Genomic DNA, 13,029 nt, shown 5'->3' on the forward strand with positions numbered 1-13,029 from the left:
AAAGCAAAATTTTTGCCTGCTTTATAGATTTCCAGAAGGCTTTCGATTCCATCTGGCACGACGGTCTATTCTTGAAACTTATTGAAAGTGGTGTAGGGGGAAAAACATATGATGTAATTAAATCAATGTATACAAACAATAAATGTGCAGTTAAAATTGGAGACAAACAAACAAAATACTTCCCACAGGGGCGTAGTGTGATGCAGGGCTCGCCCATCTCACCGACACTCTTTAATATTTACATAAATGAGTTGGCAAAACTACTTGAACAATCTACAGCACCCGGCCTCACCCTATATAAATCCAAGGTTAAATTCCTCCTCTATGCAGATGACCTGGTTCTGCTGTCACCAACTAAGGAGGGTCTACAGCAGAACCTGGATCTGCTGGAGTCATTCTGTCAGACCTGGGCCCTGACAATAAACCCCCAAAAAACCAAAGTCCTTGTGTTCCAGCAAAGATCCAGACATCAGAGACCCAGAATAAATTTCACACTAGGAACAACTAAAATTGAACAAACCACTAACTACACATACTTGGGCTTAAAAATCAGCTCTACGGGAAATTTTCATCTGGCTGTGAATGAACTGAAAGAGAAAGCTAGAAGGGCTTTCTATGCCATTAAAAGATCAATCCAAATAGAAATCCCAATTAGCATTTGGCTCAAAATTTTTAAATCAGTAATTGAACCAATTGCACTCTATGGCAAACAAGAATTTGCAAAATGGGACAAACACCCAATTGAGATCCTACATGCAGAATTCTGTAAAAGTATCCTCCGGACTCAAAGGAAAACCGTAAACAATGCATGCAGGGCAGAACTAGGCCAATATCCATTAATAATTACTATCCAAAAAAGAGCCACCAAATTTTGGAAACACCTAAAAATGAGCAACCCCCACTGCTATCATTACGAAGACTTGAAATGCCAAGAGAGGACCATAAAGAAGAATACCCTCAGTCAACTAGTCCTGGGACTCAGTGAAGCAACCACTAACACTACTAACAATAACCAGCCCCAGGACAGTGACATCGTAGCACAGAGAATTCGACCCAACACAATCGTCACTAAGCAAAAGGAAAAATACCTGTCATATTGGGCAGAAACAACAAAAACCCAAACCAAACTCAATTGCTACTTGGCCCTAAACAGACAATACAACATGGCTGAATATCTGACCATGGTAAAGGATAGCAAACTGAGAAAAACCTTGACAAGGTACAGACTTAGTGAACATAGCCTGGCCATCGAAAAAGGCAGACACAGACAGACCCGGCTGCCAAGAGAGGACAGGATATGCTCTCACTGCAGTCAGGGAGTGGTGGAGACAGAAATGCACTTCCTCACAGCTTGTGGAAAATATCAGGGCATCAGAGAGAATTTCTACCAAAAATTCACACAAATATGCCCTGAATTCAGAAATTTGAATGACGACCAAAAACTCCCATACCTACTAGGGGAACAGAGAAACTGTGTAACCTTAGCGGCACACTATGTTACAGCTTGCCATAAACAGAAGGACAACCAGTAAACCTAAGAAAAGAGTATATACAAATTATACGAATGTATATTTATACACTCAGGGATATATCTGTTTATACACGGTATGAATAGATCTGCGTTTATGTGTTCAACCATAAATGTTTTTCGATGCTTTGGCAACACAAGATGTACCTTATCATGCCAATAAAGCGATTTGAATTGAATTGAATTGAGAGCGCCACCCACTGTCCCGGAGGAGAGAGTGTCACCCAGTGTCTAGGAGGAGAGAGCGCCACCCAGTGTCCCGGAGGAGAGAGCTCCACCCAGTGTCCCGGAGGAAAGAGCGCCACCCAGTGTCCCGGAGGAGAGAGCGCCACCCAGTGTCTAGGAGGAGAGACCGCCACCCAGTGTCTAGGAGGAGAGAGCGCCACCCAGTGTCCCGGAGGAGAGAGCGCCACCCAGTGTCTAGGAGGAGAGAGCGCCACCCAGCGACCCGGATAAGAGAGCGCCACCCAGTGTCCCGGAGGAGAGAGCACCACCCACTGTCTAGGAGGAGAGAGCGCCACCCAGTGTCTAGGAGGGGAGAGCGCCACCCAGTGTCCCGGAGGAGAGAGCTCCACCCAGTGTCTAGGAGGAGAGCGCGCCACCCACTGTCCCGGAGGAGAGAGCGCCACCCACAGTCCCGGAGGAGAGAGCGCCACCCACTGTCCCGGAGGAGAGAGCTCCACCCAGTGTCCCGGAGGAAAGAGCGCCACCCAGTGTCCCGGAGGAGAGAGCGCCACCCAGTGTCTAGGAGGAGAGAGCGCCACCCAGTGTCTAGGAGGAGAGAGCGCCACCCAGTGTCCCGGAGGAGAGAGCGCCACCCAGTGTCTAGGAGGAGAGAGCGCCAACCAGTGACCCGGATAAGAGAGCGCCACCCAGTGTCCCGGATAAGAGAGCGCCACCCAGTGTCCCGGAGGAGAGAGCGCCACCCAGTGTCCTGGAGGAGAGAGCGCCACCCAGTGTCTAGGAGGAGAGAGCGCCACCCAGTGTCTAGGAGGAGAGAGCGCCACCCAGTGTCTAGGAGGAGAGAGCGCCACCCAGTGTCCCGGAGGAGAGAGCGCCACCCAGTGTCCCGGAGGAGAGAGCGCCACCCACAGTCCCGGAGGAGAGAGCGCCACCCACTGTCCCGGAGGAGAGAGGGGCACCTAGTGTCCCGGAGGAGAGAGCGCCACCCAGTGTCTAGGAGGAGAGAGCGCCACCCACTGTCCCGGAGGAGAGAGCGCCACCCAGTGTCCCGGAGGAGAGAGCACCACCCACTGTCCCGGAGGAGAGAGCGCCACCCACTGTCCCGGAGGAGAGTGCGCCACCCAGTGTCTAGAAGAGAGCGCCACCTAGTGTCCCAGAGGAGAGCGCGCCACCCCGTGTCCCGGAGGAGCGCCACCCAGTGTCCCGGAGGAGAGAGCACCACCCAGTGTCTCGGAGGAGAGCGCCACCCACTGTCCCGGAGGAGAGAGCGCCACCCAGTGTCCCGGAGGAGAGAGCGCCACCCAGTGTCCCGGAGGAGAGAGCACCACCCACTGTCCCAGAGGAGAGAGCACCACCCACTGTCCCAGAGGAGAGAGCGCCACCCACTGTCCCGGAGGAGAGCGCCACCCAGTGTCTAGGAGGAGAGAGCGCCACCTAGTGTCGAGGAGTAGAGAGCGCCACGCAGTGTCTAGGAGAAGAGAGCGCCACCCACTGTCCCGGAGGAGAGAGCGCCACCCACTGTCCCGGAGGAGAGAGCGCCACCCAGTGTCCTGGAGGAGAGAGCGCCACCCACTGTCCCGGAGGAGAGAGCGCCACCCAGTGTCCTGGAGGAGCGAGAGCGCCACCCAGTGTCCCGGAGGACACAGCGGAATCCACTGTCCCGGAGGAGAGCGCACCACCCAGTGTCCCGGATGAGAGAGCGCCATCCAGTGTCCAGGAGGAGAGAACGCCACCCAGTGTCCAGGAGGAGAGAGCGCCACCCAGTGTCCTGGAGGAGAGAGCGCCACCCAGTGTCTAGGAGTAGAGAGCGCCACCAAGTGTCCCAGATGAGAGAGTGCCATCCAGTGTCCAGGAGGACCAATAGAAACCAACGCGTGTCGCTGTCAGGGAGGGATAGCCGAGCACAGCATCCACCGGTTGTGGTCCGGCTCAATCCGGATCTGAGCGGGTGGAGGAGCTGTGGAGAGCGGCCGGCACCCCGGGGACCCTGCTGGAGGCGGGCGGCTGGCCCATGTGGTCCGGGGGCTTTGCGACTGCCAGTCCGCGCCCGGTGGCCTGTTGCTAGGTAACGGGCTCCATGGCCCACTCGCTGTGTCCGAAGCCGGGCTGCAGCCCGCTCTCGGAACCGGCGCGATCGGCCTGTGATCGCCACGCCCGGGCCCTGCTGGCCCAGATCAACCGCATGAGGGGCCGCGCCGACTTCTGCGACGTGCAGCTGCGGGTGGAGGAGGCGGTGTTCAGCGTGCACAAGCTGGTGCTGGCCGCCAGCAGCCCCTACTTCGCCGTGCTGTTCGCGGGAGGGATGCAGGAGGCCAGCCAGAAGCTGATCCACATCCACGGCATCCAGCCAGGCATCTTCCAGCTCCTCTTGGAGTTCATCTACACCGGTGAGAGTGTGTGTGTGGGGTGGGGGGAAGCGACCTTTTCCAAAGGAAAATCACTGGGAACTGAAGCACTGGGGCGGGGGGAGGAACAGCAGCTCCCTCGGCTTCTGTGGAGAGAAGTCAGGTTCAGGTCTCGGGTGTAAAAATCCTCCCTTTAAACTTAAAACCCGCCTCTTTGGACCAAGCTTTTGGTCACCGAATTTCTCCTCCTTTGGCTCCACATCTCTTTCTGTCTGATCAGTCTCTGTGAAGCGCCCCGGCACTTCTTTCTACATCAAAGGCGCTGTATAAATGCAAGTTGTCGTTGAGATGAGGCAGCCTTTCCACAGACCACCCTTTCTCCTAGTTTCCAGGTCCAGTGAAGGAAGGGCCTGTTGTGCACCTAAAGCATTAATCTGTGTTTTCTCCTTAGCTGGACCTACTGTGTGTTTCTGGTATTTTCTAGTTTTATTTCCAGATTTCCAGAATTTGTTCAGCACTACTTATAGTAACTAAGAAGTGCCGTCTAGTACTGCACTATACTAGGGAATTCAGAATAAATTAGTCACTCTGAAGCATGAGACCTCCGATGAAGTTCTTCAACCTGTTATTGTCTCCCCCCCCCCCCCCCAGTTTGGTGTACTCTTCTAGTTTTGGGTGGTTAAACAAATAATCTGTAACTATTAAAACTTAAATTAAAATTTGATTGACCGGGGTAATGATGCAACTCCAGTCCCCGCGGCACCCACCGGTCGCGGAAGGCCTCAAGCGTGCTGGCGGACACCGCATGCACCATCTCCAGGGTCACCCGGGCGTAAACGTGGCCGCGGAAGAGAGGCAGGCAATCGGGCTGACCGACCGCCCGCTGCCTGGACCAGTTAATGGCTATTTTGGCCAGGCCCAGGAACAGTCCTCCGAGGAGGTCCTCTGATCTGCCCGCTCCCCCTCCGTACTGGGTGACCAAAGATCAGGAGCGTGGGACTGAAGTGCAGCCAAAAATTGAGGAGCAGCCCCTTCAAATAATGAAAGAGGGGTTGCAACCTCTCGCATTCCGTGTACCCAGTTTGGTGTAGACGCCAAAACTATTCGGGTACATTTGTTGGTACTGTTTGAGCCACTAAGGTGAGGTGCTGTTCTTCGAGCTTACGGTTTTTCTAGACCGTGATGCAGTTGAAAAATCATTTCATGAAGTCAAAAAGAAATAGAGAACTCTCCATTGCTGCTGCTGTGATGATGAAGGTGTTCATAGTGTTGGTCAGCTGTCCTCAAATACAAAATGTTGTATTTTCAAACGTTCTGAATAGGCAGTCGAGCTGTCACAGCCGTAATGGTGTATAGATAATATCTCAACTGTGGCTGTCACTGTCATTAGCAGGAGGTGCTCCTTGTAGAAGGTTACATATTTATTTAAGTTAATCTGGGAACACTGTGTGCTAAACTGACTGTTATGTGTGTTTTGTTTATAATCTGTACAGTGCATCCTGAAATAAAGGCTGCAGAACCATCAGGGTCAGAAATCACTGGACGGTGGTTTTAAAAAGAGACAGTGGTTTGCTACTTAATAGTTGCATCTAATCGTGTACTTACTGTGGAGCTTTAGACACACTTAAGTTATGGATGTGGTTTTTCCAAGTCTTCTGCAAGAAGCTCCCTGTGTGTAGAAATGCAGTAAGTTGCCATTCTGTTAGAATAGTGACTGGATTCCATCAGATCCCACTGTTTGGAAGGAGTAAAAGGGAATTTTACATATCACATTTAATAAGTAAATTATTTATCTGTGTAGCCAGATTTTCAAGATTTTTTTTCTGGCCTTTTATAAAAAAAATTAAAAAAAAAATTAAGTTGCGTTAAATTAAGTTAGCAAGAAAATTAAAATGAATTTGAAAAACCTGTAAAGTATAACTGTTTTACAGAGACCTGTCTTTGATATAACATGGGTTGCAAAGAAAGAAAGGCATTAAAAAAATTCACCTTAAAATTACATACCAAATCTAAACAGATTATTTCTGACTTTTATTCTGCTGTAGTTATTTAAATACTGGGGTCATCTATCCTGTGCAGAAATTACCTCATTAAAAGTACACAGTGAGGACACCTTTCATTGGGTAGTGTGGCACTACCACTGTGCTAAGTGGGGCAGGCTAAGGACCGATCTAGTAGCCCGAAACTGCAGTGGACCATTAGCAGCAGCAGAATTATATACCACCAGAATCTGTAACCTCATTGTATCACATATCCCTCACTCTTTGATCACCATCAAGTTTGCAAGCCAACCCTGGTTCAACAGAGAGAGTAAAAGTGTGTGCAAGGAGCAGCACCAGGCATACCTTTAAGAGTGAGGTACCAACCTAATGAAGCTACAACACAGGACTACTTGAATGGTAAACAATAACGAACAAATCAAAGCAAAGTTGGGTAATGGTGGTGTACAACCAGGTAACTAATGGGAGGCGCAGGCTATACTCAAATATCGTGGGGCGCAGCATATGTGTGTAAGAAACATGGATGAATTGTTTTCAAGCTTCTTCAGCCAAAAGTGCCAAGTGGACGATCCTACTTGGTCTCCTTTCGAGGTTCACCCCATCATGGAGGCTATTGTCCAGCCAATTCGGTTCACTCCATGTGACACGAAGAGATGGTTGAGTGCATTGGATTCTGACAACATCCCAACTGTAATTTTGAAGACATGTGCACCAGAGCTAGCTCGTGCCCCCACCCCTCCCTCCCCATAGCCAAGCCAGTACAGCTATGAGACTGGCATCTATCCAATAATGTGCAAGCTTTCCCAGGTATGTTCTTTCTACAAAAAACAGGCAGTAATTGGCCAAGTTAAATTCATTCTGTCAACCTCTTCCAATCATAAGTAAAGTGATGGAAAGAATCATCACTGATGCCATCAAGCATTAAATTTGCTTACCAATGCTTAGTACGGGATTCTGTCAAAACCACTCAGCCCCAGACCTCATTACAGCATTGATCCAGAAATACAACAACAACAGCTTGTGTTTATATAGCGTCTTTAAGGTAGGAAAATATTCCACGAAATGGATGCAAGAGCTGAATGTCAGAGGAAAGGTGAAGTTAGTTGTCCTCCACATCAAGGCGTCATTCAAGTATGGCATCAAGGACCCTTAGCAAAAGCAAGTTCGGTGGGGGGGTCAAAGTGAAAACCCTGGAGTCATGCCTGTCATAAAGGAAGATGATTGTGGTTGTTGGAAGCTGGTCATCACAGCCACAGGACATCTCTGCAGGAGTTCCACAGGTCAGCGGCCTCACCCTCATCATCTTCAGCTGCATCTTCAATGATCTTCCCTCTGCCATCAGGTCAGAAATGGGATGGTTTTCTATTCCACAGTGTTCAACTCCATTTACAACTTCTCCAATAATAAAACAATCCATGGCAGCCTACAGCAGGACTTGCACAGCATCTAGGTTTGGGCTGACAAGTGTCAGATAACATTTGCTCCATATAAGTAAGTGCCAGGCAATGATCATCTACAACATGATAACCACCCCCCCCCCCCCCCACCACCTCACTTTTAATGGCACCAACATCACCATGACTCCAACCATGAACATATTGTGCAGAAGCTTAACTGGACCGGCCATATCAACACCGTGGCTACAGGATCAGAGCAGAGCAGAGGCTGGAATAGTCCTGGCTCAACTCCTGACTACTCCGCCACTTACCAGGCTCAATTTTGGGGTGTGATTGAATACTCCTCACTTGCCCGGGTGGGTACAGTCGCAACAACACTGAAGAAGGTCAACAGCATCCAGGACAGAGCCGCTTGATTCATCGGTGTTCCTGGAATGGATTCCATTATATAACTCCTGCCTCACCAGCACACTGTAGCTGTAGTATGCACTATCTACAGGAGACTCTGCAGCAACTCGCCAGATTACTTTGACAGCACTTCCTTTCCCTGCGCTCTTGTCGTGGGAGCACGTCGCCCCCAAATCACCATCCTGATTTGGACATATATTGTTGTTGCTTCATCGTCACTGGGTCTAAATCCAAGAATTCCCTTACCTAACACCATTGTGGGAGCACCATCACAAGAAGAAAACCCACCACCACCTTCTTAGGGCAGCTAGAGAATGAGCAAGAAATGCAGTCTTGCCCAAGAACAAATACAAATAACATTTAGACATTCCACTGGACAGGAACAAAATAATTAATAACAGACCATTCACAGTGAGAGCTGAGCTAACTGATAGACCAGTGAATGAATTCTGATCCATCCAGATATGCTGATGACTGTGCATTCAGTGTCTATTGTGTTATTGAAACAGTGTACTTTTACTGTAGAGCAGCTGGTTCTGCAGCCTTTAATTTGAAGCCCCATTAGAGTGAACCCAGAGTTAATACTTTTATTTTGCAGTACATGGACAAGTTCAGTAATGACGTCACCACTCTAACCTCACAACTAAGCAAGTAGTCCTGTCGTATGGGCTTTAAAATGCACTTTCTTTCTTCTGTTTCATGTCAAACAGGTATCATCAACGTCAGCATAAAAAATGTACAAGAGGTGATCGTTGCAGCAGATATGTTGGAGTTAACAGAGATTGTGAACATGTGCAGTGATTTTTTGAAAGGGCAAATTGACCCCTCAAACTGTGTAGGAATTTATCAATTTGCTGAGCAAATCGCATGCCACGATCTTATAGAATTCAGTGAAAGCTACATTTATGTCCACTTCCTGGAGGTCTGTAAAGCTGAGGAGTTTATGGGATTAGCCAAAGATCAACTGGTTAAGATTTTAAAAAGTGAAGAACTCCAGATTGAGGATGAATATCAAGTTTTCACAGCTGCTATGGAATGGGTTCTCAAGGATATGGGCAAAAGGAAAAAGTACGTGATTGAAGTTCTGGATCCTGTTCGATTCCCTTTGCTGTCTTCACGGAGATTGTTCAAGTATATTGAAGGTATAATACAGTTTTGAATATTCCACATTCCCTAGCTAATATTGCTAATACTTTAGAATTAACATTCTGAACAAACACTATAGACAGGGGAACCTTGCTGTGCACAAACTGGCTGCCATATTCCCTTACTTTACAACAGTGGCTACTATGTCATTGGCTGTGAAGTGCTTTGGGATGTCCTAAGGTTGTGAAAGGTGCCTTATAATTGAAAGTTATTTTTTTTACTGTGTAGAGGCAGTCCTACTAAAATTCTTCCTATCAGATTACAAATGTACTAAAAGAAATCCTAGCTTTACAGATACTATGTTGGATATTTTTGTCAAATGTAATCATTAACATGCATTTAGGTTTTGTTTTTTACTTTTCTCCACTACTGTGTTGGCAGCAATGACTCAAGCTGGGGGTTAGTCCCACAGGTTCTGGCAGCCCACCCCCCTAGTGTCCGTTTGTAATGTGAACTTGGAGAGTGTCTGTCAACAAGCTAGTTGACTATAGGGGCATCACAGTCAAGCCACCATCTATGTTTACATAATATCCACCTGTACCTACTTCATAGCAGGACATCACTGGATAGGAATTCTCCCCAGCCCAGAAACATTGAGGCCAATGTATCAAACCTTGGTTAGACCACACTTGGAGTACTGCGTGCAGGTTTGGTCGCCATATTATAAAAAGGATATAGAGGCACTGGAGAGGATGCAGAGAAGATTTACAAGGATGATACCAGAAATGCGAGGGTATACATATCAGGAAAGGGTGAACAGGCTGGGTCTCTTCTCTTGAAAATGGGATTAGAATAGATAGGGCTTGATGGCCAGCGCACGCTTGATGGCCAGCGCACACACGATGGGCTGAAGGGCCTCTTTCTGTGCTGTATAACTCTATGACTCTATAAGGCTGAGGGGTGACCTAATAAAGGTCTTTAAAATTATGAAATGTTTTGATAGAGTGGATACAGAGAGAATGTTTCCACTTAGGGAATTCAGAAGAAACTTCTTTACCCAGAGAGTGGTGAGAATGTGGAACTCGCTACTACAGGGAGTGGTTGAAGTGAATAGTATAGATGCATTTAAGGGGAGGCTAGACAAGCATATGAGGGAGAAGGGACTAGAGGGTTACGCTGATAGATTTTTAGATGAGGAAAGACGGGAGGAGGCTCGAGTGGAGCATAAATGCCAGCATGGACTGGTTGGGCCGAATGGCCTGTTTCTGTGCTGTATGTCCTATGTAATTGCAAAATATCTCCAACACACCAGGATCGTCCCTGTGATCTTTCTAATCTATAGGACATGGCGCATTTACCAGCTGAGCAAAAGGAGTTTTATCGGGCTTTAGTTGGTTTATTTAGTTGGTTTTTAATTCCATGTTATAATTACTTTTGTTAATTTTCAAAAAATCCTTTCGTACTTTAGGTTCCCCATTACCTGTCTGAAAGGGTGGACAGCTGTGCTGTTCTAGTCCATCAAAGCACAAAGCTCTGGGTTGTCTGTTTCCCTTCAGTCATTCTCCCTCATCCTGCCCACTTCCAAATAGAAGCTTAACTTGCATAACAAATTACCACAGTGATTGGGCACACTGAAAACTCCGAGTGTATCATGAGCACAAAATGATCTGTGCATCTTGGCAGGTGGATGGGATGTGGGGTGGAGCTGTAGTAGGGGGTGATGCACAGCCAAATATAGAGGAAAAAACAAGTCAGCCTGGAAGGCAGAGCAAATATGTAACGGCACAAGGGAGTATGGCAAGGCTGGATGGCATTTATTTTAATGCAAGGAGTCTTGCGAGTAAGGCAGATGAATTGAATGTGTTGATGAACACATGGGAGTATGATATTGTTGCTATCACAGAGACATGGTTGAGGGAGGGGCAGGACTGGCAGCTCAATATCCCAGGGTATAGAATCTTCAGGCGAGACAGAGGGGGGTGTAAAAGAGGAGGGGGTGTTGCAATATTAATCAAGGAGTCAATTACTGCTGTAAGGAGGGATGATATCTTAGCAGGTTCCTCTAATGAGGCCATATGGGTAGAACTTAAAAACAAAAAGGGGGCAAGCACTTTGCTGGGAGTGTACTATAGGCCCCCCAAACAGTCAGGGGGAGATAGAGGAACAGATATGTAGGCAAATCTCAGAGGTGTAGAAATAATAGGGTAATAATAGTAGGGGATTTCAACTTCCCCAATATTAACTGGGATAGTCAAGAGTGTGAAAGGCTTGGAGGGTGCGGAATTCTTAAAGTGCATCCAGGAGAGCTTTTTGAGCCAGCATGTAGAAAGTCCTACAAGAGAGGGGGCGGTATTGGACCTAATTCTAGGGAATGTAGCCGGGCAAGTGGTAGAAGTGTCAGTAGGAGAGCATTTTGGTGACGGTGACCATAATTCGGTGAGATTTAAGGTAGTCATGGAAAAGGACAAAGATGAACCGGAAATAAAGGTTCTAAATTGGGGGAAGGCCGATTTTAATATGATAAGGCAGGATCTGGCCAAAGTGGACTGGGATCAGCTACTTGTGGGAAAATCCACATCAAAGCAGTGGGAGTCTTTCAGAAAGGAAATAGAGTGAGTACAATGCCAACATGTTCCTGTAAAGGTCAAGGGTGGGACCAACAAGCCCAGGGAACCCTGGATGTCAAGGGATATACAAGAATGGATTAAGAAAAAAAGGGAGGCTTTTGGCAGATACAAAGGACTAAAAACAGTGGAAGCCCTAGAGGAGTATAGAAAGTGCATGGGGGTACTTAAAAAATAAATTAGGAGAGCGAAGAGGGGGCATGAAAAAACACTGGTGGGCAAAATAAAGGAAAATCCCAAGGTGTTTTATAAGTATATTAATTAATGGCAAGAGGATAACCAGGGAAATAGTAGGGCCCATTAAGGACCAAAGTGGCAATCTGTGTGTAGAGATGGAAGATGTGGGTGAGGATTTAAATGAATATTTTGCATCTGTGTTCACTATGGAGAAGGACGATGTAGGCATAGAAATCAGGCAGGGGGATTGTGATATACTTGAACAAATTAGTATTGAGAGGGAAGAGGTACTAGCGGTTTTAGCGGGCTTAAAAGTGGATAAATCCCCAGGCCCAGACGAGATGTATTCCAGGCTGCTGCGTGAGGCAAGGGAGGAGATTGCAGGGGCTCTGACACAAATTTTCAGAACCTCTCTGGCCACAAGGGAGATGCCAGAGGACTGGAGGACAGCTAACGTAGTACCATTCAAGAAGGGTAGTAGGGATAAACCAGGGAATTACAGGCCAGTGAGCCTAACATCAGTGGTAGGGAAATTATTGGAAAAAAATTTGAGGGACAGAATTAGTCTCCACTTGGAGAGGCAAAGATTAATCAAGGGTAGTCAGCATGGCTTTGTCAGGGGGAGATCATGTCTAACCAACTTGATTGAATTTTTTGAGGGGGTGACTAGGTGTGTGGATGAGGGTAGTGCAGTTGATGTAGTCTACATGGACTTCAGTAAGGCTTTTGACAAAGTCCCACATGGGAGACTGGTCAAGAAGGTAAGAGCCCATGGGATCCAGGGCAATTTGGCACATTGGATCCAAAATTGGCTTAGTGGCAGGAGGCAGAGGGTGATGGTCAAAGGTTGTTTTTGTGACTGGAAGCCTGTGTCCAGTGGTGTACCGCAGGGTTCGGTGCTGGGTCCTTTGCTGTTTGTAGTGTACATTAATGATTTAGATATGAATGTGGGAGGTATGATCAGTAAGTTTGCAGATGACACGAAAATTGGTGGAGTAGTAAATGGAGAGGAGGGAAGCCTCAGGCTACAGGACGGTATAGACAGGTTGGTTAGATGGGCAGAACAGTGGCAAATGGAATTTAACCCTGAAAAGTGTGAGGTGATGCATTTTGGGAGGACTAACAAGGCAGGGGAATACACAATGAATGGTAGGTCCCTAGGAAGGACAGAGGATCAGAGGGACCTTGGTGTGCATGTACATAGATCCCTGAAGGCAGCAGGACAAGTAGATAAGGTGGTTAAAAAGGCATATGGGATACTTGCCTTCATTAGCCGAGGCA

The 13,029-nt window shown here is 47.6% G+C and overlaps 1 protein-coding gene across 1 annotated transcript in view; it reads left to right on the top strand.

Annotated features, from left to right (window-relative positions):
- The first annotated feature begins 3,530 nt into the window (after positions 1-3,530).
- The window catches only part of ipp (intracisternal A particle-promoted polypeptide), a 29,567-nt gene continuing 20,068 nt past the window's right edge, over positions 3,531-13,029 (top strand). The window contains exons 1-2 of the mRNA XM_085983029.1: positions 3,531-4,098; positions 8,572-9,003. Of these exons, the coding sequence (XP_085839155.1) occupies positions 3,789-4,098; positions 8,572-9,003 (742 nt within the window). The 5' untranslated portion in view covers positions 3,531-3,788. The remainder of the gene's footprint in view (positions 4,099-8,571; positions 9,004-13,029) is intronic.

Source organism: Somniosus microcephalus, chromosome 3, assembly GCF_052327205.1.
Source record: "Somniosus microcephalus isolate GS21.2 chromosome 3, FLI_Smic_1.0, whole genome shotgun sequence".
NCBI lineage: Eukaryota > Metazoa > Chordata > Chondrichthyes > Squaliformes > Somniosidae > Somniosus > Somniosus microcephalus.